This window comes from Paraphaeosphaeria sporulosa (genome assembly GCF_001642045.1).
Source record: "Paraphaeosphaeria sporulosa strain AP3s5-JAC2a unplaced genomic scaffold CC84scaffold_3, whole genome shotgun sequence".
NCBI lineage: Eukaryota > Fungi > Ascomycota > Dothideomycetes > Pleosporales > Didymosphaeriaceae > Paraphaeosphaeria > Paraphaeosphaeria sporulosa.
The window spans coordinates 1,427,114-1,451,233 of NW_017253362.1; the positions used below are offsets into that span (position 1 = coordinate 1,427,114).

The 24,120-nt window shown below is 52.3% G+C and overlaps 10 protein-coding genes across 10 annotated transcripts in view; 3 read left to right on the forward strand and 7 right to left on the reverse strand.

Annotated features, from left to right (window-relative positions):
* The window catches only part of CC84DRAFT_1162319 (HET-domain-containing protein), a 3,066-nt gene extending 281 nt beyond the window's left edge, over nucleotides 1–2,785 (reverse strand). Inside the window, exons 1-3 of the mRNA XM_018177961.1 lie at nucleotides 1,814–2,785; nucleotides 1,610–1,757; nucleotides 1–1,551 (exon numbers count right to left, since the gene is read on the reverse strand). The exon at nucleotides 1–1,551 is cut by the window's left edge and continues 281 nt beyond it. Of these exons, the coding sequence (XP_018038718.1) occupies nucleotides 219–1,551; nucleotides 1,610–1,757; nucleotides 1,814–2,591 (2,259 nt within the window). The 5' untranslated portion in view covers nucleotides 2,592–2,785 and the 3' untranslated portion in view covers nucleotides 1–218. The remainder of the gene's footprint in view (nucleotides 1,552–1,609; nucleotides 1,758–1,813) is intronic.
* A 2,057-nt stretch (nucleotides 2,786–4,842) lies between these two features.
* Nucleotides 4,843–5,852, forward strand: CC84DRAFT_575432 (uncharacterized protein). Its single transcript, XM_018186728.1, has one exon. The coding sequence runs from the start codon at nucleotides 5,273–5,275 to the stop codon at nucleotides 5,780–5,782; it is 510 nt and encodes a 169-aa protein (XP_018038719.1). The 5' UTR covers nucleotides 4,843–5,272; the 3' UTR covers nucleotides 5,783–5,852.
* Nucleotides 5,853–6,526: 674 nt separating this feature from the next.
* Nucleotides 6,527–8,141, reverse strand: CC84DRAFT_1239536 (Oxysterol-binding protein; the record flags this gene model as incomplete). The annotated part of the gene is made up of 5 exons (XM_018183978.1): nucleotides 6,527–6,806; nucleotides 6,859–7,125; nucleotides 7,212–7,626; nucleotides 7,677–7,996; nucleotides 8,067–8,141. The coding sequence occupies 5 exons, from the start codon at nucleotides 8,139–8,141 to the stop codon at nucleotides 6,633–6,635; spliced, it is 1,251 nt and encodes a 416-aa protein (XP_018038720.1). The 3' UTR covers nucleotides 6,527–6,632.
* A 752-nt stretch (nucleotides 8,142–8,893) lies between these two features.
* On the reverse strand, nucleotides 8,894–10,776 carry CC84DRAFT_1214860 (uncharacterized protein; the record flags this gene model as incomplete). Its single annotated transcript, XM_018182682.1, has 2 exons — nucleotides 8,894–9,179; nucleotides 9,233–10,776. The coding sequence occupies 2 exons, from the start codon at nucleotides 10,774–10,776 to the stop codon at nucleotides 8,894–8,896; spliced, it is 1,830 nt and encodes a 609-aa protein (XP_018038721.1).
* A 1,474-nt stretch (nucleotides 10,777–12,250) lies between these two features.
* Nucleotides 12,251–13,932, forward strand: CC84DRAFT_1162332 (MFS general substrate transporter). Its single transcript, XM_018177962.1, has one exon. It carries the CDS (start codon nucleotides 12,425–12,427, stop codon nucleotides 13,883–13,885), a length of 1,461 nt encoding a protein of 486 aa, XP_018038722.1. The 5' UTR covers nucleotides 12,251–12,424; the 3' UTR covers nucleotides 13,886–13,932.
* A 454-nt stretch (nucleotides 13,933–14,386) lies between these two features.
* Nucleotides 14,387–16,152, reverse strand: CC84DRAFT_1162333 (uncharacterized protein). The gene is made up of 2 exons (XM_018177963.1): nucleotides 15,685–16,152; nucleotides 14,387–15,495 (listed from the first exon to the last, which is right to left on the reverse strand). Exons 1-2 carry the CDS (start codon nucleotides 15,716–15,718, stop codon nucleotides 14,732–14,734), a joined length of 798 nt encoding a protein of 265 aa, XP_018038723.1. The 5' UTR covers nucleotides 15,719–16,152; the 3' UTR covers nucleotides 14,387–14,731.
* A 109-nt stretch (nucleotides 16,153–16,261) lies between these two features.
* On the reverse strand, nucleotides 16,262–17,342 carry CC84DRAFT_1185236 (short-chain dehydrogenase/reductase-like protein; the record flags this gene model as incomplete). The annotated part of the gene is made up of 4 exons (XM_018180794.1): nucleotides 16,262–16,348; nucleotides 16,435–16,845; nucleotides 16,912–17,121; nucleotides 17,175–17,342. The coding sequence occupies 4 exons, from the start codon at nucleotides 17,340–17,342 to the stop codon at nucleotides 16,262–16,264; spliced, it is 876 nt and encodes a 291-aa protein (XP_018038724.1).
* A 1,894-nt stretch (nucleotides 17,343–19,236) lies between these two features.
* CC84DRAFT_1085776 (pectin lyase-like protein) lies at nucleotides 19,237–20,238 on the forward strand (the record flags this gene model as incomplete). The annotated part of the gene is made up of 2 exons (XM_018174115.1): nucleotides 19,237–19,761; nucleotides 19,810–20,238. The coding sequence occupies 2 exons, from the start codon at nucleotides 19,237–19,239 to the stop codon at nucleotides 20,236–20,238; spliced, it is 954 nt and encodes a 317-aa protein (XP_018038725.1).
* Nucleotides 20,239–20,392: 154 nt separating this feature from the next.
* CC84DRAFT_1194580 (tyrosinase central domain protein) lies at nucleotides 20,393–22,601 on the reverse strand (the record flags this gene model as incomplete). Its single annotated transcript, XM_018181353.1, has 2 exons — nucleotides 20,393–21,387; nucleotides 22,580–22,601. The coding sequence occupies 2 exons, from the start codon at nucleotides 22,599–22,601 to the stop codon at nucleotides 20,393–20,395; spliced, it is 1,017 nt and encodes a 338-aa protein (XP_018038726.1).
* An 80-nt stretch (nucleotides 22,602–22,681) lies between these two features.
* CC84DRAFT_1173855 (uncharacterized protein) lies at nucleotides 22,682–23,287 on the reverse strand (the record flags this gene model as incomplete). Its single annotated transcript, XM_018180061.1, has 3 exons — nucleotides 22,682–23,001; nucleotides 23,044–23,111; nucleotides 23,163–23,287. The coding sequence occupies 3 exons, from the start codon at nucleotides 23,285–23,287 to the stop codon at nucleotides 22,682–22,684; spliced, it is 513 nt and encodes a 170-aa protein (XP_018038727.1).
* Between the last annotated feature and the right edge of the window lie 833 nt (nucleotides 23,288–24,120).

Sequence of the window (24,120 nt, forward strand, 5' to 3'; positions counted from 1 at the left end):
GGATGGTCTGCTCCGAGCTTCGTCTTGCTCGTCTCCATCACCTGCACTTCTAACTCTTCTGCAGAGTCCCACTTTCCCCCAATTTTATGGGCACTCGCCACCATCGCTAGACCCCATATCGTGTCTTCATGATCTCGCCCCAAGACCTTCTTTCGTGCCTTTAATGACTGCATTACTAACACCTCTGCTTCACCTGCGCTTCCTTTGCGCTCCGCATACTATGCTGCGCGATACAACAACGTAGCCCACTGCACCAGTGAAGATGCACCTTCTAGCTTGTGACCAGTTGCTGCCTTAGCGTGCGCGAATAGCGCCTGGCACTCTGTCCAATTCTCATACTGTCCCGTAGGGAACGCCTCGCAAAGGTTGTTAATAAACTGGTCTCTGTAGCGTCCTAATCTTCCGTTTGCCGCAAGCCATGTACGTATTGATAGCTGCACCAGCGCGTGCATCTCAAAGGTTGTGCCGTTAGTGCTAATAGAGATGAAGCAGAAGTTGCGCAGGGCTGTAATGTCTTTAGAAAATGCATCGTCTTTAGAGTCGTTGTCTTCAAAATCGGTATCATCAACGTCATCTTCATCATCGCCATCGTCATCGAAGTCGTCGTCCTCAAAGTTATCTGTAGAATCGTTCCAGGATTGATTTTCTACGTCGCTATCAGTGCACTCAAACTGTAGATTATTATCGTTCTCGCTGCAATCTGCCTTGGTTGTATTGAATTTGCGATTATATTTATCCTCTTTGTGCTCGGCTTGCGTCTGCAGCATATTCTTGGGAATCCCTTGGCGGTCGAAGAAGCTTATCAACGATAGCAGGTCTGCTGCCGACGGCCGTGTCTGCTGTATATACTCGAACGAGATCTGCCATGTCGTGATGATCGAGTTCTTCGCCTCCCGATCGCGCCGCAGATGGTCTTTGTCGTAGCTGAGAAGGCTCGTCCGCTTGCGCTCGCTCTTCCTAAACTGATCAAGGTACTGCGCTACGGAGCACAGCGGCGCTCTTTGCGAGATATATGCAGCAGCTTGAACTAAGGCAAGTGGCATGTGTTCAAGTATTGTAGCGAGCGCGGTGAGCTCGGCGGCGTTACTGCTAGCCGCTTGCACCCCAAGCTTCTTTGTGAGTAGAGTTTGCGCCTGTAGTGCATTTATTAGATCGAGCGTAATGATGTCGCGCTGTTCTACTAGCTGTAGAGCGGCTTCTTTATTCCGCGTTGTGATAATAACACATCCGTGTGCGTAGTAGGGAAGGTATTCGTGCAACGGCTTGGCTGCTATCTTCGAAGTGGTAGCTTGGGCGTCAAATAGAAAACCGGCATCATCGACATTATCTAACACAAGCAGCCACCGCTCATCGGTGTTGCACATCCAGTCATGCACCAGCTTGAAAATGTTGACCTGTGACTCTCGTCGCCCTTCGATCTTGACACGGTCGGCGATATCGTGGAAGCTCTGCTCGAGCCGGGCGGTGCTGCTGGCATGCGCCCATAGTACCCACATCCCTGACGATGTCTCATGCATGCGGTAGCAGTGCTCTATGGCAAGCTGCGACTTGCTGTTCCCTCGTTAGACAAGGTGCGACTACCGACCCAAGGAACTGCCAGAAAACCTACCCCACACCTCCTACACCAACCAGCGCCAACCAGGATGCTGGCGCAGAGCATTTTTCTTTGAGCTCGTCGAGCAGCGTACCGCGATCAACAAAGTCGGGGTCGCGACGGAAAGGAATCACAAGGGATGGGCGAATTGTTTGGAGTCGTTCTGCGAAAGACTCATCAGCTATCTGTAGCCACATATAGCTATTAGTGCCCACTTACCCGTGTTGTGGCTTCCGCTGCTTGTCTGCTTAGTCATCAATTCTTGTTGCTGATCCCGAATCTCCTTTCTAAGCCGCCTTATTGCATGCTCTTCTCCTTCTCCACGTATTACTGGCAGGAACACCCCAAAAATGCCGAGCAAACAGTACGCTCGATCTTCGTTCACAGTTGTCACGCGTGAGGCCACCCAGCTCATACGCTCCTCAACGCTGAACTCGGCGAGGTTCTGCCCTCTCAAAGCGTCGATAGGTATCCTAGTAATATCGTGTATTCGTTGTTCTAGGGTTATCTTGCTGCCTAGACGCTTGCCCTCCCTAGAAAAGAATTTAACACTAGCTGGTGCCATGAGCTCTTGTAACGTCCATCTGCGTCTAAACCATTGGCTGCGGCGAAAGGCGTCTGCCCATGTTATTGGAAAGGCCGCGGGGTCGTGATCGCCTACGGAAACATCCGACAGGTATACATAGCATTTCGATGAGCGCTGGTACCATCTAAACATGTAGTTAATCGCCGTATCTAACTCGCCGATGTTTGTTTTGTCGATGCAGCAGGTGTCGACCCAGAAATACTGCAGCTTATCTGCTGCTGCTCGTTCACGACAGAAACGGATTTTCTTGAACCCCGTCTTGTCTCTGCCTGCACCAGCATTGAGCTCCTGATATGAGACTTCTTGACCCTGCTCCCAGGTATGCGAAAGGATGGCGTACGGGGGCGGATCGTCATGGTCGAAGTATGTCAGCTCGTAGGTGCCGCTTGGCAGGCGCTGGAGCAGACGCATCGCGGCAGACGAATGCTCTGTAGACGCGAGGGCCGTTGGCAAACGCTGGCTGCGGTGTAGGAGACGGATGCAGGTGCATGGCTGCTTTCAAATGATCAGGCTGAGCGCTTGGGGCTGTGAGCCAGCTCCGCATGACTGCAGCCTCGCGCTTCGATCCCCGCTTGGGTAACTAGTCACGTGATGCAATAAGAAACAGGGCCTCGATCGTCTTGGCGGAGGGGTCAGATTACCCGCTTTAAAACATTGAGCTCATATTAATACATGCGTGCCACTGGGGCTCTATAAGGAACCTCTGCAGTCCTCTCCACTAAAGTCCATCCTCCGATCGCCTGCGCTTCTGCAGCTCTCGCAGACTCTTCTGTGGCAGTCTCGCTAGTTTTACTACCTTTCGCCACCCTCGCAGTCGCTTCCTATAGCCCGTGCCTCACTCTCTTCTTTGACCTCTGGCACAGTCTACAGTACCTTGAGCTTCCGCTACGCGTGAGGCTTCTGCTGACTCCACTATTGTCCCCAAAGACTCCTTCATTGTTGTCGCAGAGCGCTTTGGCTTACGGCCGCGTTTTTGCTTGCCTTTAGCTTCTATAGCAGCCTCCTGCTCAGCTCACTTCGCTCGTGCGATTTCGATATCCTCCCATTTCATGACCCTGCTTCTATCAACTATGTTTGACTTTTCTATTCGTCGAGTCTTGGCTTCGTTGTTCATACTCGATAGAAACTCGATCTGGTCCTGGTCGAGGGCCTGCTGGGCCAGCGATGTCTCGGCGGCGTTCGCGAGCTTCTGTACGAGCCTCTGATGGCGCCGTCTGCCTGGCTCATCAGAAGGATTCTGTCTGATCAGTGTAAGCAAAGATGAGAGAGCTTCTAACGTGACGGGAGTTATCAGAGTTTAAAGTATTTCATGCGACGCGGATGCTTTGGTTGCTTTGTTAAGGATAGATAGGGGAGCCAACGGCTTTGCCAGAGTCCTTAAAACCCTATCTAGGTTGAAAGGGAACAGTCCAGCCTTAGCCCACCCTGCAAGAATGTTCTTCTTGCTCATGGCTGTCTCTCTGGCAGGACTATACAAAGAGGTAAAGTGCTCCTTAAGGACTATAGTCACTCCACTCTAGTATAGTCGTTCTACTTGGTCGCAGTAGGCAGTCTTCAGGGGTCCAAACACCACAACATCGCATAGTTGAGTCTTATGTGAGGTGTGAGAGGGTAACAGGCATAGAAGAATGTTATTCTCTAGGTAAAACTCCAGGACTTCGAGGGTTTCGTGCGTGCCAAACCCATCGCAGATTAGTACACGTGGCTTACCATTAGCTTAGGCTTTTGTCTGGGGGTCAAATACTCGTTTCATCCACTCTAGGGTCAGATAGGAGTCGTTATAGCCAGTCTCGAAGGCGTAGACCCACCCAGGCGTAGGGTAGGTCGTCCATTACTCCAGTAGGTAGAGGCTGGCCAGATAATCATAGGGCTTAGGGCCTCACCGCTTACTAATATGCATTCAATGGCAGTCACCATAGTTCGCTTCACGCCAGCGCCTCTATAGTCTCGCCAATCATCCTTACCTACGAGCACTTTGATAGCGCCAAGCATAGAGAGCATGACGCCTATCTCGTCCATGTTATACCAGTTCTCGGGCTTTATATCTAGCTTATCGAGTTCGTCCTTAATTACCTCAAACCATTCAGTAACCTTATCATATATATTCTTGTCATGGCGGTTCTAATCCATTAGTCTATTACTCCTGTGTTTGAGTTCTGGATGACGCTTAGTAAATACCTAAGGCCAGTTCTTGCACGGCGGTTTCGTCGCGGGCGTCAACGCATTCATCATAGGCCGCCGGCAGGCGATGCTGAAGGCCAGCGAGGGTAGGTACTTAACCCGGACGGGGGTTCCAAGGGCAGCCATATGTAGGAGGTACTGTACGAGAGCTTTCTCTTCGGGCGGGGTAAGGTATTGCTGGCTTTGGCTTTTGGCCTTTCGTGAGGGCCGTCCATGGTCTCGATGCCACAGCGTGGAGCGAGGGGTCTTTTCGCGTTGTGCTCGAGTAGCATAGGATTCACGTACGTTTGATGAAAGGCTCTGTGCCCGCGCAGGGCTGGCGGGCTCCATCGCTTACTGTATGTTGGCGATGCTCAGAGAAGGACCGAGATGTTGCGCGCAACCACTAATGTCCTCCTAGAATAGGATGGAACCAAACAGAAGCGGACTAAAAATAGAAAGGCATCACATTAATAGCTTAAGTCCTGGTCTCTACCAAGACGCTAGTGTATTAGGCATAGCTTCGTATTAAGATACATGACATAATGTAGGCCCTACCACCGATGCTTTACGCTTGAAACTACTCCTACCCTTCCGAGCTTTCGGACTTTGCGACCTTACGCGTTCGGCTTTGCAAACTTCATAAGGATAGACTTTTTGAGTTTTATTCCTTGCTATGCCTCCGAAATTGAATATCTCTTTGACATGTTGCCTAGACGGGACTTCGACCTTGAGACGCGAAAAGTCGCCATGAATTGGGCGATCGACAGCACGCTCACAACATGGTCTCTCCCTAGAACGACTGGTGTAAAGTGGAAAGTGCAGGCTATTCAATGTATAGACAGGCTTTATAGACCCAGGATCATACAAACAAAACTATGAATTGCACTAATAGAGGGTTTTGTTTCGGCACAATGGGTGTTTCGTGAGAGATGGACGTACGTTGCATCATCTCCTCAATCTCGAGCTCCTACTCACACACCCAACGTGTCCATCTCTACAGGCGGGCCCTCAGTCAGGCATTCCTAATTTTACTAATGTCCACTGACGGTCGCCTCCCCCTGATAAGCTTACTCATCACCAACCCATTCCCAAGCCCCACCGTGGTCCCAATCGTCCCATGTCCGCTACTCACACACCCCGCCTCTCCCTCCAAATCCCCGTTCCGCATCTTCCTTTCCACAGCGAAGCAGCCCCATCGGCACTTTCACAACAACAGGCCTACCAACATCCAGCACCGGCCGGCATCACCTTCCCACTTCCCATATCTCCGGCCGCTCTTCGCCAAAATCGACCAAGTGCATGGCAATGGCTTTCTTCACTGCAATCCACCTACTTGCGGCTTGACATCCCCCGGCGTCGGCGAGATAACCCCCACTGAGATGCGCCCGTCGCGGTCGTTTGCGATGTCCACAGGTGCGCCTGCGGTGTCTTCAACGTAATCCTGGTAGCAGTGGGCATCTCCTGAAGCTCGTACAGCTTATACTCCGGCTCCCCCCACAATACCCCACCCCCACCCCCCTTCCCTTTCAAACTCAGACAATGTCTCACGGTCCCCGCATTCCCCCACCTCGCCGTCCCATCATACTCTTCCGCAAGTTCCTTGTGCAGCTTGCACGAGAGATTTCCGAGCGCCGCCGCCCAGCGAGAAAGTCGTAGTCCGGCAGCACCCCGTTTGCCTCTGGGGAGGCCACGCTCAGGAGGTCCGGGGCGCTGTCGATGCTGGAGATGTCGGTTCCGTGGCCCTGGGCGAGGGCGAGGCAGTGCGCTATTGAGAGGCTGATGATGCCGCCGCCGTTGATGATGGTTGGCGAGGAGGAAGACATGGTGCGTTGCGGCGTGGTTGTGGGACAGGTTTTGATTTGGCCGGGAGGAAAGCGACGGTACGGCAGGGCGATAGGTCTTTTTGATACCCTGGTTATAGATATGTATTTCAGAAGAAAAGGAACAGCGTTCAAGACGATGTTCATGAAATATACTTTAGGTGCAGAGTGCATCACTTTGTGAGCATAGAGAGGCTCTAGCCGAAGTAGGCAAGGCCCGCGGCACTGCAAAGTATTCGCCTGTAACAGAGGAATTAGACATGAGCATTAGGAAGACGTCGCATCTAGGTATACACTCGTGAACAATGATGAGTCCCCACCGACATTAGTCACACCACTCAAACCTCGACCCACGTGCCCTCTTGCTTGATCCAAATCCTGCCCACCGTAACGAACTTCCTCGGGTATCCCATGTCATGACCTTTCTGGATGCAGCATCAGCCAAACTGCGGACAATCAGTACATTTACTCAAGCTGTAGTAGTGCTCTTCGTGCTGGTCCTGCTTAGGTCGTCGGTGTCTATATAGATGGGAGGGTTGACATCGGGGTGGAACGGCGATTTGGCCGCACTCGCCTTCTCCTGGTCAAAGTTCCACAGCCCGTTGGTCGCGTCCTGGTTACTTTGTTCACCGATCTTGGCGGCCTGGCAACTCATTAGCGCACGACTTCTGTCGTTGTAGTATGAGCAAACTTACGAGCTCCTCGAATACTGGGTCCCTCTCAACACGTTTGAAGAACTTGCGCTCCCACTCCTTACCCTGCTCCTTCTCCGTCTTGCGCATAGCGCGTTGGCGATTTTCGATGATGGACTTTTCGGCGGAGGTTGTGTCCAGATCGCCTTTGTTGATGGCATCGGCAACCTTCTTCCACGCTTTTCGCGACTCGAAGTCGTCTTGCTGTTCGACGGGAGCAATGTTGAGGGGGGTCGGCTTGATTGATGTGTGGTCGAAGGTGTCCACGATCTGCAAGGCATGTGTTAGTATGTACGAGAGCGAACCGACGTTAGAGAGGACCGTCTTGTATGACAAGTACTGGTGTCGGAACGTACCTGTTTCGTCTTAGGATCTTTGAAGTGGAACTTGCTGGTCCACTGGCCCTCGGCAGTATATATAGGCTCCTTCTTCTTGTCCTCGGGATAAATGCTGGCGGTGAAGCTGTTGGACTTGCCACTAACCCAGCCGCGGCCGCTGTATTCGATCTTCGCAGTGTATCCGGAAGAGGACTGGATGTAGGTGGCGCTGTTGAGCTCTACGTAGGGCGATCCGACCACCAAACCTTCTATGTGCAGCGGCGGAAGCGTGATCAGATAGTCTTCGTTGAAGCCATCGATGTGGTACATTGCGTGCCCGACTTGCTTTACGTTGATGGTGGTCTTGAAGGAGGCCTTCTGCGCATTGTAGCCCTGGAGGCGAACGCCGTGCTTGCTGTTCCAGATGGAGTATGCCGTGACGGGAGGGTGGTGGCTGCCGACGTTAGCCAGTGCCCACAGCTTCAAGCCATGCGCGCAGCCTACCTGACTTGCTCGCTGATCAGCTGTGTCTCGCCGGCCTCGTCCTCCCACTTGCCAAGGAACAGCTCGCCCAAGAAGGGGTTCAGCGGCTTCTTCTCGCTGCCCAGCTTCTCGCTTCGGCTGGCATATTGCTGCTTGAGGGTGCTGAGGAACCACTTCGTCACCAAGAGCATGCGCTTGGCGGGGTCTTTCTCGGCAGCGGGCGCGACGAAGACGGAGGGGTGCTCGGTCCAGTATGAGGAGAACTCGACGAGGGAGGTTGTGGAGAGAATGAAGGCGGGCGCTGTCATGGACGCCAGGTCGCCATTAAAGGACGCTATGGACTTCGGGCGTGTTAGCAGCTTTGCATGGTGCACATGGGTGTGCTGTTGACCGTTCACCCCTCATGCATACCTTGAGGAAGCTGGACCAGGAGCCCTTCTGCTTGGTGGGCACGGCCGACCCTTCTTGGCCTTTGCTGGAGCTCATGGTGAATGCTGGACTGGTATCCGCAGCGGTGGTCAGAAAATTGGGCTCAGAGAGAGTTGCGGGCGGTGGGAATGTGGAGGAGGGATGGTGCAGCGAGTCAGTGCTACTAAGGTGGATCACAGCGCAGTCCCTGGTTCGCGTGCGTGGCTGAGCGCGCGGATACGTCATAAAAACACGCGCCTATTGTGCGCCCGCGCCCCCAGCAACGAGACTACGCGATCGACGACGACACAAACAGATAGCCGAACCGTGGAGGCGAACCGGCATCTGCCGCATGTCCTGGCCTTGCCTTGCTCATCCTGCGGTCATCGCATCTTGGGTGTTGCGAACCGCTGCAGTGCACGCTTATGCCAGGAACCATTTCTGCGCCCAGCTGCACACATTTTATCAACCGAAGCCCGCCTGACCGATCACGCAGCACATTAATATACACTGGAACTAGCTTCTACGCCTGATGCGTTCACACAAGACCAACCCATCCGCCGGACTTGATATTGCGACACGATAGATTTCTGCCTTTCCCTAGTTGACCACACAGGGGCAACCGGCGACCACTGGACATCACGTGCTCACGCTCACCCAAGACCTGGAGGCCGCAAATGTGGCGTTTCGCGGCGCGCGTCGCCTGGGGGTGCCGCTCTGGTTCGGGCGGCACCTCGAGCTTGTGGGACAACACACTAAAGCACCAGATATCAGCTCTACTAGTTTTGGGTAGGCGTTGCAGATGAGAATAAATGGAGTCCCTACTGTGTCTATGCCAGCGTCTGCGAGTGGCGATTACTACCAATCCCAACAGCATCAACATGCTCCTCCAACCACCGCACCCGCAGCCCCGTCTCGACCCGTGAATACATTGCCATGCACACATCTCTCGCCCGCAGCAGCTCTAGATCCTGGCTCTTCTCAGCCAGGATCCGGAGCGTATTCAAGATACGCGCGTATTCACGCATAGTGTCAGAATTCAGCGTACTATCCAGCGCATGCACGTGATGCGCCAGCACCGTGGTCAACGCTGCAATTACAGGGCGTTTGATCATCCTATACATGTCATTATTCTTGCTAGGAGGCCAGCGTACATGCATCACACTCACCAGCACACCCCAATATCGCCATGCGGAATCAGCGTTAGATGCGTGAGCAGTCTTTCTGCATCCTTGTACGCCCCGTGCTCCTTCGTGCCCGCCAGAATCGCCAACACGTCCGCTGAAAACGGGTTCACGAGGGGATTCTTGCCCAACGAGAGGAACGCATGGATACGGAACACGGTCGCGAAGTACGAGGCCTCCACCGCGAGTACATGCATCAGGTCCGAGCGGTACAGCAGCTGCATCAGCTGCTCGGGGCTGTGCCGGAAGACCTCGTTATCGCGCCAGGCCTGCAGGCGGGATAAAACGTCCCGCGCCGCGGCCTCGCGGTCGCCTCCGCGCGCGCTGATCGAGAAAACTTGTTCGATGGCGTCGGACTGGAGGAGCGCGAGGCGGATGCGCAGCGCGAAGAGGTTGACTTTCCAGTCACCCTCTGCAGCAGCAACTGAGCCGAGAGAATCCTGTGGGTTTTCGTCGGGGAAGGGGGCGCGGATGTCTTCTTTGCGGTGGGTGGTCGGGGCGTTGGAGAAGATGGATTCCACAGTGTCGAGCATGAATGCGCACCAGAAGACGCGGCGTTGCTGCTCGACATCGACCTTGGCGACTTGGGTGGAAAGATCATCACCGTCTTCCTGCTCGTATGCGAGGAATTGCGCTATCCGGAGCGCAGTCGATATGAAAACCCCACTTGGTTGTGAGTGTGAAGAAGTACGGATGAGCATGGCAAGCCCAATCAAACACTGCACCAGGCCCAGCGTTGGCGGCGCAATCAACAAGCCAGACACAGTCGGTAGAATCCTGTGGAGGTAGTAGTCTGCGAGCTCGTTATCCATGGGCGTGGCTATGTTGCTCTGCGCACGCGCTCGATGAGCAATACCCAGCACAACGTAGGCGCTCGCCCACGCAAGGGCAGTACCGTCTGAATACCCCTCGTAGCATATCCTAATGTGCTCTGCTATCTCATTAGGGCGGTAAAGTCCATAGACCGTGTTAAAATCGACCAAGAATTCGGCCAGCAGCGACGCTCCAAGCTCCGGTTCGGGAAGGCTCTTTGCGCACATGGTACTCGGCACAATGACTGAGTCGTTCACAGTGAGGTCTTCCAGTCCAGATGGTGGTTGAAACAAGGGATCTTGTAGTAGCGCTGCGTCCTCTTCGAAGTCTGCAGAGGGTTCGTAGTTATCCACAGACGGGAGCACGGCTTCTTCGGAGGGCTCGTGACTGACTGAGGTGTTGAATCCGGACATAGAAGATGCCGATCCTGTCATCCGATACGTCCCTTGGTAGGTGGAGGGATCGAGGTCGGAAGAGACCTGAATGGGATACTGTTCAACTTCTGTGCGGAGGGTGTCTACCCACATTGACAGAGATATCGATTCACTTGGGTCGTGTAGCGGGAGAGGTTGCAGGGGCTGACTTTGGACCTGCGGTTGCAACTCGCTTCTTTCTTTGAGCAGGTTCTCCAGGTTCTGGATGCGTCGTTCATATTCTACAACGCGTTCTCTACCATCAATCAGCACGATTGCAAAACAAGATCCCATGCACGCCATTTCTCGTAGTGCCCGTCTTCACGCAACACTGCGCGAGCAACCTTGGGCACCGTTGAATAAGATTGGCAATATGCAAGCGCCACACCCAACCTACCTTCTCTGCGGCTTCGACCTCTGCTTCCGCACATAAGTAGTCATGCACTCCTCTTTTAATTGCGTACAATAATTGCACTTTTCCGCGTCCTCGTCCCACAAACACCTTCTCTTCCTTTTCCGACATGAGTCGCAAGCCTACGCGTGAGTCAGCCCCACCATTGACACAATACCTCAAGTTTAAGTCAACACACCCGCACAGTCGCAGCAGAGCCTCGTTTCTGAACTCCTGATGAAGACATTGTTGTCGCAAATTCGGAATATGTCAATCAGACTTGGGCGAGCGGAATGAGGCTGAGGTTATGGCTGGAGAAGACGTAGGGCTGACGCTTATTAATATCTCTGGTAAGCGAGAGGAGGATTACTTCGTACTTTGGCTGGGCCTTCTGTTCGAATTCGGGCATCTCCGGAGGCCGTTGAGAGCGATGCTGCAGGCATGCATTACTGCTTCTCCTCGATACCAAAAAGATATTGCCCAGCTATAGCGTCGTAAGTTTTGCAGTATGAACGGACCCCTGTAGCTATATGCTGAAGACCATCCTTCTCATCCACTCGTCCTACTCTGAGCTGCGATCTTCGAAGATACCATTATTCAAAGAAGACAACACATGTTTCCATCTGAAAAGTTGATGTATACCGCTCAGGTTGTGCATCTGTTTGCATCCTGTAGATGTTTATATTAAAGCCGGAAGCAGACGATTTCTTCTGAGCGACATTCTCGCAGCGGCGGCTATTCCAATGCCGAAAATACTGCGAGGTAGATAAAACTTGATGAGTCAGCCGCAGGCGATGTCCTGCTCACATATACTATATGGTAAGCCATATCCTTCGGGAAGGAAGCCGTCCCGGGAGGCCACCCGTAGCGAAACTAAGTCTGGCAGTCGAACGCAAAAGTCCATACGGAGTCCAGAGGAATGATCGGAATGCTCAATATGCCAGATTACCAGCTCGGAGTGAAATGCGCGCAGGGCTGGCGTGTAGGGCGAATAAGGTGAATAGACGTAGTCACGACGTCGACACCAGACCCCACCACCTCGCCTGCCTGTTTGAGAAGAGGCACGAGCAATGCAAGCCAACCGAAGCGCGAGCATCCAATTTCGTCCCGAACCAGATGCGCACCAATAATATGGCTGCCGTAGAAAGGACTCTTCCCGTCGGAGAACGCACTAACTCGTGCGCACAGGGTTCACAGGTGCTAGGTTGCGATAGGCAAAACCGCGAGACCGTGAGTGATGAAGAGAGTCATTCTGCGCAATGAAGGAATCCACATGTCAACGCGAAAGGGCGTATCCGTACTCCTATCGCAGTTAGGTAGCCAACAATTCCGAATGCGGGGTCAGAACCGTCCGGAGTGGGCTCCACATTTCGCGAGCCCTGCCAGTAGGGCATTTTTAATAAAATTTTGATTGTGAACAGTCATTTTAGATGGTGTCGATAAATAGTTGGAAAGGCAGACTCCACCGATTCTGGCTGCATCGACGTGTGTGATACATTGACATAATTCAACCGTCCTAAACTTGTGGAGAACCCCGAGTTCTTCTTGAGCAACAGAGATATGGATTCAGTGGCGAACCCAGCAGTCCAGCTGCAGGAGATGCCTGCGGGTGGAACCACAGCGAACGAAGAACCGAATATGCTGGAGAAGGCCATCTCCAGATTATCTAGGCGAGTAGCTGTTCAGACGGAGAAGAGCCACCTTACTACAGCGGCGCCTATGCGCGAGCGATCCTCGTCAAGAAAGTCAAGTGTCGGAGGAGTCATTGACGAGGAGATAGCAGAAGAGGCCGATACAGAAAATGTTTTTCCTGAGGGCGGACTGCGAGCATGGCTTGTGGTCGCGGGCGCAACTCTGATGCTGTTGCCGTCATTCGGATTCATGGTCAGCATCGGTACACTTCAGGACTACTGGCACCAAAATCAACTATCGGATTTCACGGCTCGCGACATTGGTTGGATCCCTTCCGTCTTCGTATATTTGACTCTCGGGTTAGGCCTCTGGGTGGGGCCATACTTCGATCGATACGGGCCACGATGGATCGCTTTAGTTGGAAGCGCGGGCTACGTGGTGATGATATTCTTTCTGGCCGAATGCACAGAGTTCTGGCAGATGATACTGTGCCTCGGGATATTGGGGGGAGTGACAGCAGCTATGCTCACCTGCACTGCACTAGCTGTTGTTGCACAATGGTTTAAGACTCGAAGAGCGCTCGCGCAAGGCATCGCAATGGCTGGAAACTCTGTAGGAGGGCTGGCGATTCCGTTGATTCTGAAGTCAACGTTTCCAGCGTATGGATACGCGTGGTCTCTGCGGATTCTGGGCTTCGTATTCCTTCTCTGCCTGGTAGTCAGTAACATCCTGCTCAAGGCTCGCTTCCGGCCCTCAGCTGCAGCAAAGAAGAAGGCCATTATATCCTTGCATATCTTCGGAGATCTTCGCTTCAGTCTCTTCACCATCAGTGTGTTCGGCTTCGAAGTCGTGCTGTTCGGTGCCTTGGGCATCCTGCCCACGTATGCATCCATATCCACGGATTTTCCACCTAATACCGGTTTCTATCTTATAGCTGTCTTGAATGGAGTTTCCTGCTTCGGAAGAGTCCTACCAGGTTACCTGGGAGATAAACTTGGGCGTTTCAACACGCTACTCATCATGATCGTTTTCACCCTTGTGTTCATGCTGGCTTTGTGGCTGCCATTGGGAACGGAATCACTACCTGCACTGTATGCATTTTCAGCCTTATTCGGGTTCGGTACTGGAAGCTGGATGGCTCTCACACCAGCCTGTGTAGGCCAGCTGTGTAGGGCGGACGAGTTTGGACGATACTATGGCAGCATGTACTTTGTGGCTTCACTCGCGACGCTTGTGTGTATCCCCATAAGCGGAGAGCTAGTACAGACCGTCGGCCCCGAAGCAATGGTTGGCTTCTTCTGTTGCATCCTCGTGTTGAGTTTGGTAAGCTTCATTTTCAGTCGATGGGCATGTTTAGGAAGGCGCTGGGTCCTCATGGCGAAAGTTTAGAACAATAATTTACAGCGACGGCGTTAGGGATAGAAGCAACACGTATACAACGAAAGAATGATGTTTTCTTGAAGTGAGGCTTTGCTGGAGACAGCGTATGTACAGGGGAGATTGTCGTCAATGCCAAGACGCTCGCTTGGAAAGAACTTTCTGTGCTGGCGCTCACGCCTTCCTTTCCTCACCTCCAGCGGTTACCGCATCACACCCGCAAAGTATCTGCGGGCTGCTGGGACGGCGCATCGATACGACATTTCAGACCGGCAACCAATGCGCTGTATCAGGTCGGTGTGGGCCGGCGTCATCCGTCGCTAAACTATAGGTGAGTTTCAATGTGTTCTTTCCCCACCCCAAGTCATGATGATTCAATCAATCACAAGTTTCAAGACGGATCGGAGAGGCTCGCCTCACTGAATGAGTATTTCCATACTGAAGAATCACCCTTTGTTCTGTCGCATCTATCGTCATTAACGTACGCAAGCTGATGACGCATCACAGATAGAATAATACAGTTTTTACTTTTTCTGTTGGCGACTTGTAACGTGAAAGCTTTTGAGACGAGCTCAAGGAAATGCAGACAGCTAGTTTACAATTCAGAGACGGACCTCCGAAGAGGTCCTTGCGAACGAAAGACTAAATCGACGAAGCTCATAGTAATAGCATCCATGCGCCGCCTTTTCCGCCAAATATGCCCTCAGAGTTTTCACCACTACCTCCCCACGCGAGACCTGGAAACCCAAAAAGGAAATGTGATTAAGCATAGTTCATTGGACGAAACTGAAGACTTGACATAAGTGTCGGAGCTTCCTGCGTCTCACGTCGTCACCAGGCCAAGGCCAGGGCCAGAACTCAAGACCTGTTCCTACCTGAACGCCTGGGCTGGCCATCAGCAGTAGCGGCCTTCTTTGGCTCCTTCTTCTTCGCAGGCTCCTTCTTCTCTTTCTTGGCGTCTCCCTTGGGACGACCTGGCTTCTTCTTGTCCTCGGTCTTCTCCTCGTCGGCCTTGGCCTTCTTCGATGCATGCTCTTCGTCGCCCTCGGCACCGTTTGTCTCGGCAGCTGATTCTTCAGCTTTACGTTTGTCGCCAGTCTGCAGATCTTCTTCGGCCTTCTCATTCTTGGAGGCAGACTTCTCTTCCTGAGCCTCCTCCTTGGGCTCTTCCTTGTCTGCGTCACCCTTGGAGGCCTCGGCATCTTCAGCGGCACCGTTCTGCTTCTCGGAGTCTTCCTGATCGGCCTGCTTATTTGCCCCGCCATCATCTGCAGGAGCGTCCTTCATCTCCACGTCTTTCTTTTCTGGCTCAGCCGCCTCCTCATCCGCCTTGTTGTCGGACTCGGATTCTTTGTCGGCCTTTCCAGGCTCTGGTTGCTTCCCCTCGGACTTGGAATCGCCGTTGGTCTGCTCGGAGTTGCCATTGGCCTTCTCCTCGACTTCAAGCTCAGAAGCGCGCTTGACGACATCGTTGCCAGGTCGCTCGATGTGTACCGCGGGGTTTTCGGGGTCGGCGTTCTTCTTGATGGTATTGCCTTTCTTGGACTCGATGGCGATTTCGCCCTGTGTTTTGACCTCGGCAACCTCACCACCGGGTTGTCCTGAGCCCCATTGCCAGGAGACTACAGCATTGAGATTAGCATTCGATGTCTCAATATTGACGCGCTCAAACGCTGGGGGGTGCAGATGTCCGTGCGTTCTTTGTACGTGCATACTAGCGCAAGAATGGCAGTGGAGCTGAGGGCAGACCGCGGACCACGGCAACTGCTCGGCTCCAAAGCTGAACAGGAACAGGATAAATTCGTGCATACCTTTGTCACCCTCTTGAATTTGGGTGTCAGCCATTGCGCTTGTAGTTGCTTGATGAGCCGGGAGTGGTGGAATGACGTTCAATCTCCGCAAACCGGACTTAAGGGTCGCGAAGTGACTTTAAGCTCAATTAAGTCGCGTAAAGCTGGAGCTGGGGCGCGTAGCGATGGGAACGATGCGCGTGCGGTGGAGGAGAGTGCGCTGTGGGTGAAAAGGTTGGTGTAAGAGTGGAAGGTCAGGAAACCGTGCGCGATGTGAGGTCAAGCTGTGGATCGGAGAACTGCGAGCAATGGGCGATCTGCTGTCGTGATTGGCTCGCCTGCAAGTTATGGGGAAAGGTGGCTGGTCCACAAAGCCGGTCACAGCATCAGCGTCATCGGCGGCTCGTGCAGGGATCCGCTTTGGGCTGTTTCGAGAAAGCTCGAGCACGGCAAAGGTAGGCGAATGAAGGATATGATAAAAATTGATGAGATACAGATGGGTACGAAGATTGGTGTGCACTTATGTGGTAAGAGTGGTCGTCTTTTTCTGTTTTGAGGCACGGAACGTTACATAAGCATGTCAGCAGGAAGGAGCTATTCAGCCCTGACCGAAACATCGTGTTGGCAGGAGCGACGCCAGACACGTGACCCCAATACGACCTAGAGCCCATTGTTCCGATGACAACTGAGACAATTAGGATCGAGCAGCGGCAGCATCAGCGCCGAAATTTTCCCTGAGTGTGAGTGGAGTTTGAGCAGGTCGTCTTTGACAATTTCTTCCCTCCTTGCAAACAAATCCTCCACGTCCCAGTTGGTGGCGATCCATCGTCCACTGAGGAACTTCGTTTTCTCATGACACAGCCAGACAGCTGTACCCCCTATGAGTTCCGCACTGGCATGGTCGAAGAGCGTGCGGAAGGGCTCGCGAAACATGTCTGTAGGAACGAAACCCGGATACAAAGATGTCGCAATCACACTCGGATACTCAGCTGCAACGCAGGTGGATAAATGATCGAGGCTAAACTTGGACATGAAGTAGCCGTTCATCTGAGGCACAATGAAAAAAGTCTGCCATGAACTTACGTTCACTATGACCGTTGGCATATCAGGATATGGCGGTTGGCAGAGGAAGGCGTGTATCAAGAGGTACGTGAATTTGCTGTTGACCTGAAAATTTTGCCACTATGCTTCCGGATCCGTCTCGTGGAGCTTGGGGCCTTCATCGATCGCAGCGCTTGCAGCGTGGACAAGAAAATCTGCATGTCCAAACTGGGCTTTGATATCAGCAAAAGTATCTTCAGCATCCTTGACCCAGGTTATTTCTAGGGGACAAATCAGAGTATCAACGGCGGGATTGATCTTTTTGATCTTCCGCTCAGTACTGGCAAGCTTCTCAGCATCGGTAGCCAGCAGCGCGATCGCCCTCACACCCGCCTTGGCAAATGGTGGTACCATTCCCTACTGCCATTTAGACTAACTAAGGGTGGGCTGTAGTCTGCTATTGCACTTACATCAGATTCAATACCGCGGGACGTGCCAGCGATGACCACGACTTTCCCACTCAAGTTATTTGCTGGCACCGTGGGATCAACTTCTGGGTACACATCGAGGTGGGTGTTCTTAGTGAAATGCAGAGCCGTGGAGGGGCAGTCTTGCGGAGCATTGAGCCAGTCGAACATCGTGGAATGTATGCTAAGGTTCGCTAGCCGTATTGCGTATATCGTAACCCCCTCTATGATGCAGTGCTTTGCAAACTGTGAAGTTTTGGAAGTGATTCTTGATCAAACATTGTCATATATGAATTAGAACCCATGAAAAGTCAGCGTAAGCGAAAAATGAGTGCTGACAAGATTGCGCCCACGCGAAATGCTTCCACGGAAAGATAGTGAGGGGCATGCGAAGTCCCACTGCGGTGAGGATCTTGCCGATCATACACCCAACTTATCAAAGCTGCAGGCTTCCGCCAGGTTCTAATAATAGAAGAGTATGAGATCTACTTGTGATAGTGAGATCTTTCCACAGTCGCTGCAATTGCTAGTGCTGATTGAAAGAGGTCATCTTCGACTGCTCGGTCGCACTCGCTGCACTTAGCTGATTGGCCTCTTATGATTTCAACAACACATATTGCAGTCATGAAGTGCACGCTTTGTGGGAACCAGAAATGCCCAAAACACTACTAATTTGGGACGCCAGGACTTTGTTGAGGATGCGAGCAGCTTTCCAGTGGCGGAGTGAACAACGCCACCGTAAGCAAAAAAATTACTCCTTCAATCACCTACACCTATGAAATGCGGTCAGGCACTCACACATATCGCATACACTATTAAAGCAACGTCAAGCTTCAACTAAACATACGAGACTGAGATGGAAGACGATCCAAGTCGGCATTTGCCACGCATGTCGAAAAGCCTGTCGTCAGTTCGTTCTGATGGCCACGCGCCAACTACAAGAGATTCAACATTCTTTGCAGTTTCTGAAGGAACCTAATCAAAGGAAAGGCTACATTCCTACTAATTAATCCCTGTTGAAAGAAGTCAGCAGACTTTTGCTGATGTGGCCGCACTAACTTCGATGGTCAGGGCCAACGCCAGTGTTGAGAACTTCTCGTTTTGATTTCGGCCTACTTGCTTGTAGTGATCCGCCTGGGTTGCACTGTAATACATAAGTAGGCCGAAATCAAATTAAAGGACTCTTCAGACAGGACTTTGCTCGTTGACAAAATTTGCGCAGTGCCTACGTGGTGCTTTGGTCTGAACACTCGCTGGCTGCATGGCCTTGCGTTGGTACTAAGAACGGTGTTTACTATCCTTCCTATAACTATACATAGGATTTCGGGGCCACGGCTGATGAAAATGTATCTGTTGCATACTGTAGAATAGTCGCAAAGTTTGCGCATACACCAAACTGGACAGGGTCCGCTGCGAGCGTTGCACTCATTCACCTGACCTACGGGATTATACTTTTCCGCGAACTGGGATGAAACTCCGGCCCTACCCCAAGTAATCCCCGCAGCCCACAACCCCAGATTTAGTCCAAGTCTACGGGCTTGGCGTCGCACATACAGTACTTCGTACATCTGAACTCGACGCGGAAAGACCGCTCGCCGATTGGCGGCTTTTCCTGTGTCGATTTTCCATCCCCATGGGGGCGGTAGGTGCCCCTTCAAGAGCATGGTTTTCACGCCAATGACACCTCGCTTTCTGTAATACAACCACTTTCGACCACACGGGGAATTGAAGGATCTGCGAGGTTAATCTAACATTTCAGGGTCTGCGAATGTTTATAGTTATGTGACCTAACTCGTTCAGCGGCCTTCAGAGTTCCCCGGACGGTCTTTGGTGGACAATTGTGTGCGCGCTGTGCGTAAAGTTTCTTCTCTGAGCAACTCAAGGTATGTTGTCCTATATGAGATCAATTAAAGATACCGAACAAGGGTCACGCAAAACAACTCGGGTATGTAGTGATCCATGGATATAAAAGAGACGATACAATCTTCGAAAACAAACCATCTCACTCTTGACTTCCATACAAGATCTCTTCGACTGCTTCATAAGTTTTGCTTGCAACTTCACAATGCGCTTCATCGACACCGCTACTCTGGCTCTGGCCGCCGGTTCTACCGCTTCAGCGAGCACCCTCAAGCCTCGGGCTGCCGCTATCGACCAACTCGTTGGCTATGGTGCAGGAACCACCGGTGGAGGATCTGGCGCCGGCACCACCGTTACCACTTGCGCTGCGCTGACCGCAGCTGCAAAGAACGGCGGCGTGATCAAGATCTCCGGAACCCTCGACAACTGCGGCATTGTCAAGCTGACGTCCAACACTTCCCTTCTTGGTGTGGGTTCCAGTGCTGCTATCACCAACGGCGGCTTGCAGATCAGGAAGGTCTCGAACGTCATCGTCAGGAACATCAAATTTCACCTCGCCCCCGAAGGCAAGGACCAAATCGACATTGATGCGAGCACCAAGATCTGGATCGACCACAACGACTTCTCCAGCGCGGGCATCACCGGGGACAAGGACACATATGATGGCTTGTTGGACGCAAAGCACGGCGCCGACTCCATTACTGTCTCCTGGAACAAGTTCCACGACCACGTTTGTCTCATCCTTCCCAAGGTTGACTCCTAGCTAACAGCCATGCAGTGGAAGGGCTCGCTCGTCGGCCACTCCGACTCCAACGCCGCAGAAGACACCGGCCACCTCCACGTCACATACCACCACAATCTCTTCCAGCAAGTGAGCTCGCGTCTGCCCTCGATCCGTTTCGGAACCGGCCACATCTACAGCAGCTGCTACATCAACAACCCAACCTCTGGTGTCCACTCGCGCATGGGTGCGCAGGTCCTGGTCGAGCAGTCGTCGTTCACGGACACCAAGCGTGCGATCATTACCAACCTCGACTCTGATGAGGATGGTTATGCGATACAGAAGAACAACATTTTCACCAACAGTGATATTAGCATTACGCAGACTGGTAGCTTGACGATTCCGTACTCGTACACTACGGATGCTGCGAGCGGTGTTTGCGCAATTGTTAATAAGAGCGCTGGTGTCGGTGTCGTAACATTCTAAGCGTTGAGAAACGATGGTGTAGGCGTGCGGGAGCGCTACGTTCTTTGTAAATATTGATTAGGCCGAGCATGTACATATGTTTTCCGCATCAGCCCTTTGCCCCCATTGACACAAACCCAAGCAGAAGAACGCAGAACAACACCACTTCCACAACTCAACATGGCTTCTCGGAAGCCTCCTTATACTCATACCGATAGCAGTATAGCCCACTTTGACTATCCATAATCTCTCCCAGCCTCTTCGGCGTATCCAGCCACCCAAAATCCACAACCCAATCCAACGTCGCATTCTGACTCGGCGGATTGTTCAAGGTCGTCACCGTCCCATCCAGCGCGAACGTTCGCGTCTCGCGATCCCGAAGCTGCCATTGCGCCCACATATTGTCGATCATGCTGTGGTGCAGATAGAACACCGGATCCGACGGCGACGCATACTGGTCCTGCATACCCGTGCCTACGGACCAGTGGCCCGCGCTGTGCGGTGAGAGATGACTTGTGTTCCGCACCGTGCCGTCCATGACACTCTGGAACGCACGAATGCTATCCGCGACGAGGAGTTCGTGCACAACCTCAGGCTGGTGGCTGGGACTAGAGATCACGCTGTTAAGGTCGCGAGTCACGCAGTGCGGAGCGTAGTCCAGAGCATCGGGGGGCAGGGTGCCAGCGAGTATCTCTTCGTTTTTGAAATTGCGGAAGCCCGTTGTGATGTTCGCGAAGGGGCCTTCCTTGATGCAGCCGCCGCCGTGACCGCGGGGGAACGTGTAGTTGCCGTTGCTGAAGGGTGGCATGCTGGCGTTGTAGTAGCCGTCACCTCCGAGACTGGTTGCGCTGCCGTCGAAGAGAGGGCTCGAGAGGAGATCGTCGGACCACCATGGCCAGTTCCAGTAAGGCAGAGTGCCTTTGAAGCCGCACTCATCCGTCAGGGCTTTTTGGAAGAGGTACAAGAAGTGGCGGTGCCAGGCGAGGAAAGGCCCGTTCACGTGGATGAGTAGGGTGTTGTTGATGTGGGTTGCAGTGAAGTCATCATATCGGGATGTGACACCAGGGGCAACCTCTATTGGTGTCTTTGGCGGCAGGTTCATTAGGCATTGAACGCTACGAGTGAAATCGATGCGCTCAGCCGGTTTCAATGCACTCCTGCTCCGGTTAGCTTTCAAACCCGAAGTATATGTCGATGCATGGGTATCGGTACCATTCCTTGCGGACCGCTGTATTTGAATCGGTGCATTTAATAGGTCGAGTCGGATGGAAGTATGGTGAAGGCAAAGCATATGAGCCAGCGCAGAGTAAGGCTGTTATCGAGCAGATTTGGGAGAAATTGAAGCGCATGTTGAACAGTATGAATGTACTACTTCTTGATATGGAACACAGTGGAGCTAGAAAGCGAACTTGTGGTCTCAAAAGGTGCCCTATAGTCGTGTTTATATGTAAACATTATTGTATGGCATCTTCAGTGCTCATGGCTGACCTGTGTTGTACCAAAGGTGGGGCGGGGCTTATTAAGCAAAAGACCGAAGTCCTGAGAGCTTCGTATGCCTTCCTAGATCTAGTATTCATCTTACCGCTTCTATCGACGTACTTTCTGATTGTCGCTGGCGCTACCTGTAGCGAAAGCTGCTGTTGGCCGAAAAAGGGCTGTGATCGCTCTGGGTTATAGATCATCCCGCCGAAGCAGAGGTCGTACGAGCTGTGGTACCAGTATACGAGGAAAGTGGCGCGTGCAGAACCGTGCATGATGAGCCTGACGCCAGATAAGCTCTTTTGACGGTGATATTGGAGGATCGGAGGATTAAAATCGCTCCGTCGTATCATTGTTGATAGCGGCTTGGGCTTGAAGGCTGCGTGGAAATTAGTATCACTCCGCCAAGGGGTATACGAGATCCTAGGTAGCCACAAACTTATACAAGACGACTCCGGGGAGTCCTTGATTGAATGCTACTGTTTAAATCATCAAGGTGTTTGAATCCATCGGGGATGGCGGGGGGGTCTTCCTTATGTACTGCGTGAGATGCGGTGGTGCACCGTGGCCAAGGCTAAAGGTTGCAGCCCTCCCGGCAAGGGCAAGCACATCCGACGCGAGTAACAACTGCCGCCTGTCGTTACCACAGTGCCCAACAGTGACTTCAACGCTATGCAGAAAGCTCTCGCCACAATAAGAACTGCTGCTAATATAGTGCAGTTCGTTTGTTGGCTCAAGTCCCCTTGGTCGACGGGAAACAGGCCCAGACCCAGGTTGACCGGTGGAATTCCTGAGGTCTTCCGCTACGTCCAGGCTGCCCATGCTACTAGACGCGCTTCGCCAAATGCAATCAGCGATCGCTAATGGAGTACAATATGATAACAAGAAACGTTTGTTCCAGCCATTGAAGGATGCAAGTCTCAAACTACGTTGCTAGATGATATTTACTAGAGATACAGTGCACAAAGGTTCCCCACCTCTATGGCTAAGGAGTACCGTCTCGGTTCGTGGACACATTAGATCCAACAACGTACAACCTCTCCTCATTCGTGTCCCGTGGGTCCACCTCACTCCTTATGGTAGTCAGCTTGATAATCCGGTGTGGGTCGGGACGTTGGGCCTGTGACCGTCCGTTCCACTGCCGTCCGCTTCCAAAGCTATTGCTGTGTGCAGTTGTATCTTCTAAGGTTCCCTTGGAAAGCCACCTATATAATGGCCGATAGGTCGGGAAGGATGCCGCAAAAATACCAACAGAGAGCTCGAAGGTAGAAGTTATACCAGAAGGAATGCTGTCCCCTTTTAACCCTGTCAGCTACAGTTATTATTCCAGTTAATAAGAATACTTACATGTCGGATCCGGTGTGGAAGCAACTCTAAGGACGAAGAGCAATCGTACTAGGCAGACAATACACGCGCTGCGAGTGATGTCAGAAAGGCTCTCTTGGTTGAGGTAATCCGCTACTCACGATCCGCCCATAATGAAGGATAGGCTCACTAGCCATTTCTGGGTTTTGTTGATCCGGAGGCCCCATACGACCGGCAATGGTAGAGCAAGCATAAAAATATCGGTTAAGATATTGATGCATGACATAGCGAGCGCAAATTTTCCGAACTGTACACACCGGCCCGACTTCTCTGGATTCCACATTTTCTCCAGTGGTATGCACTGAAGCAATTAAACAAGTATGGACGTTGCGGTCATGCCGCTGAGGAATATTCCGAATGCTAACAGCACATAATTAAACCACTGCAGGGGGAAGATGCGACGATAAAGGTACAGAAGAGATATCTTGATGGTGTGTGAGCGCCGCGTATATTCGACAAACTCAGAAAACCTGATTGACACTCGATCTGCACCACCCGCTGTCTGTTGAATTATTCTTAGCAGGCAGACTGAATACTTGGGCAGCCCCTGGCGGTGTGATGGTGTGCAGTCGCCGCAAGCATGAGCTCAACTAACGTCACTTGCTATCATCATTCCAGCAACTTGGTAAACAACAATTTTTGATGCCACCAAGTTTGTCTGGTCAGAGGAGTTCGATGCTTAATACTTGATTTGGCCTCGACAGGTCATGAAGGGCGGTGAGCAGCGCCGGGTTCCGCAAAGACATTTTTAAATCTTCCTAAGAACAGGCTCAGTAGAGTCGAGACTAATAAGTTTTTCATTTTGTAAAGCCTTCTCAACTTCTTCTGGAAAGCGCTGCCTTTACGAGTTCCCATGAATAGGATGTGTGCTGACAGCTGTGCGCGAAGTAGATTGTGCATGACGCGCCAATGCAGCGTCTGCGCTAAACTTATATGAGTCTGCCCCCCCCCCCCCCCCTTTTCTAACGTTCTCAATTACGCCGCATTGCCTGCGTGAACGTCTGACATGACGCTCGTGGACGGGTACCGCCCTTCTGGCGATACTATGCGTCCTCGGGA

Coding starts and splice junctions, on each gene's coding strand:
- CC84DRAFT_1162332 (XM_018177962.1), top strand. CDS start 12,425: ATGGATTCAGTGGCGAACCCAGCAGTCCAGCTGCAGGAGATGCCTGCG.
- CC84DRAFT_1162333 (XM_018177963.1), bottom strand. CDS start 15,718: ATGGCTGACACCCAAATTCAAGAGGGTGACAAAG. Junction 15,496..15,684: donor AATTCAAGAGGGTGACAAAG/GTATGCACGAAT, acceptor TCAATGCTGTAG/TCTCCTGGCAATGGGGCTCA.
- CC84DRAFT_575432 (XM_018186728.1), top strand. CDS start 5,273: ATGGACGTACGTTGCATCATCTCCTCAATCTCGAGCTCCTACTCACAC.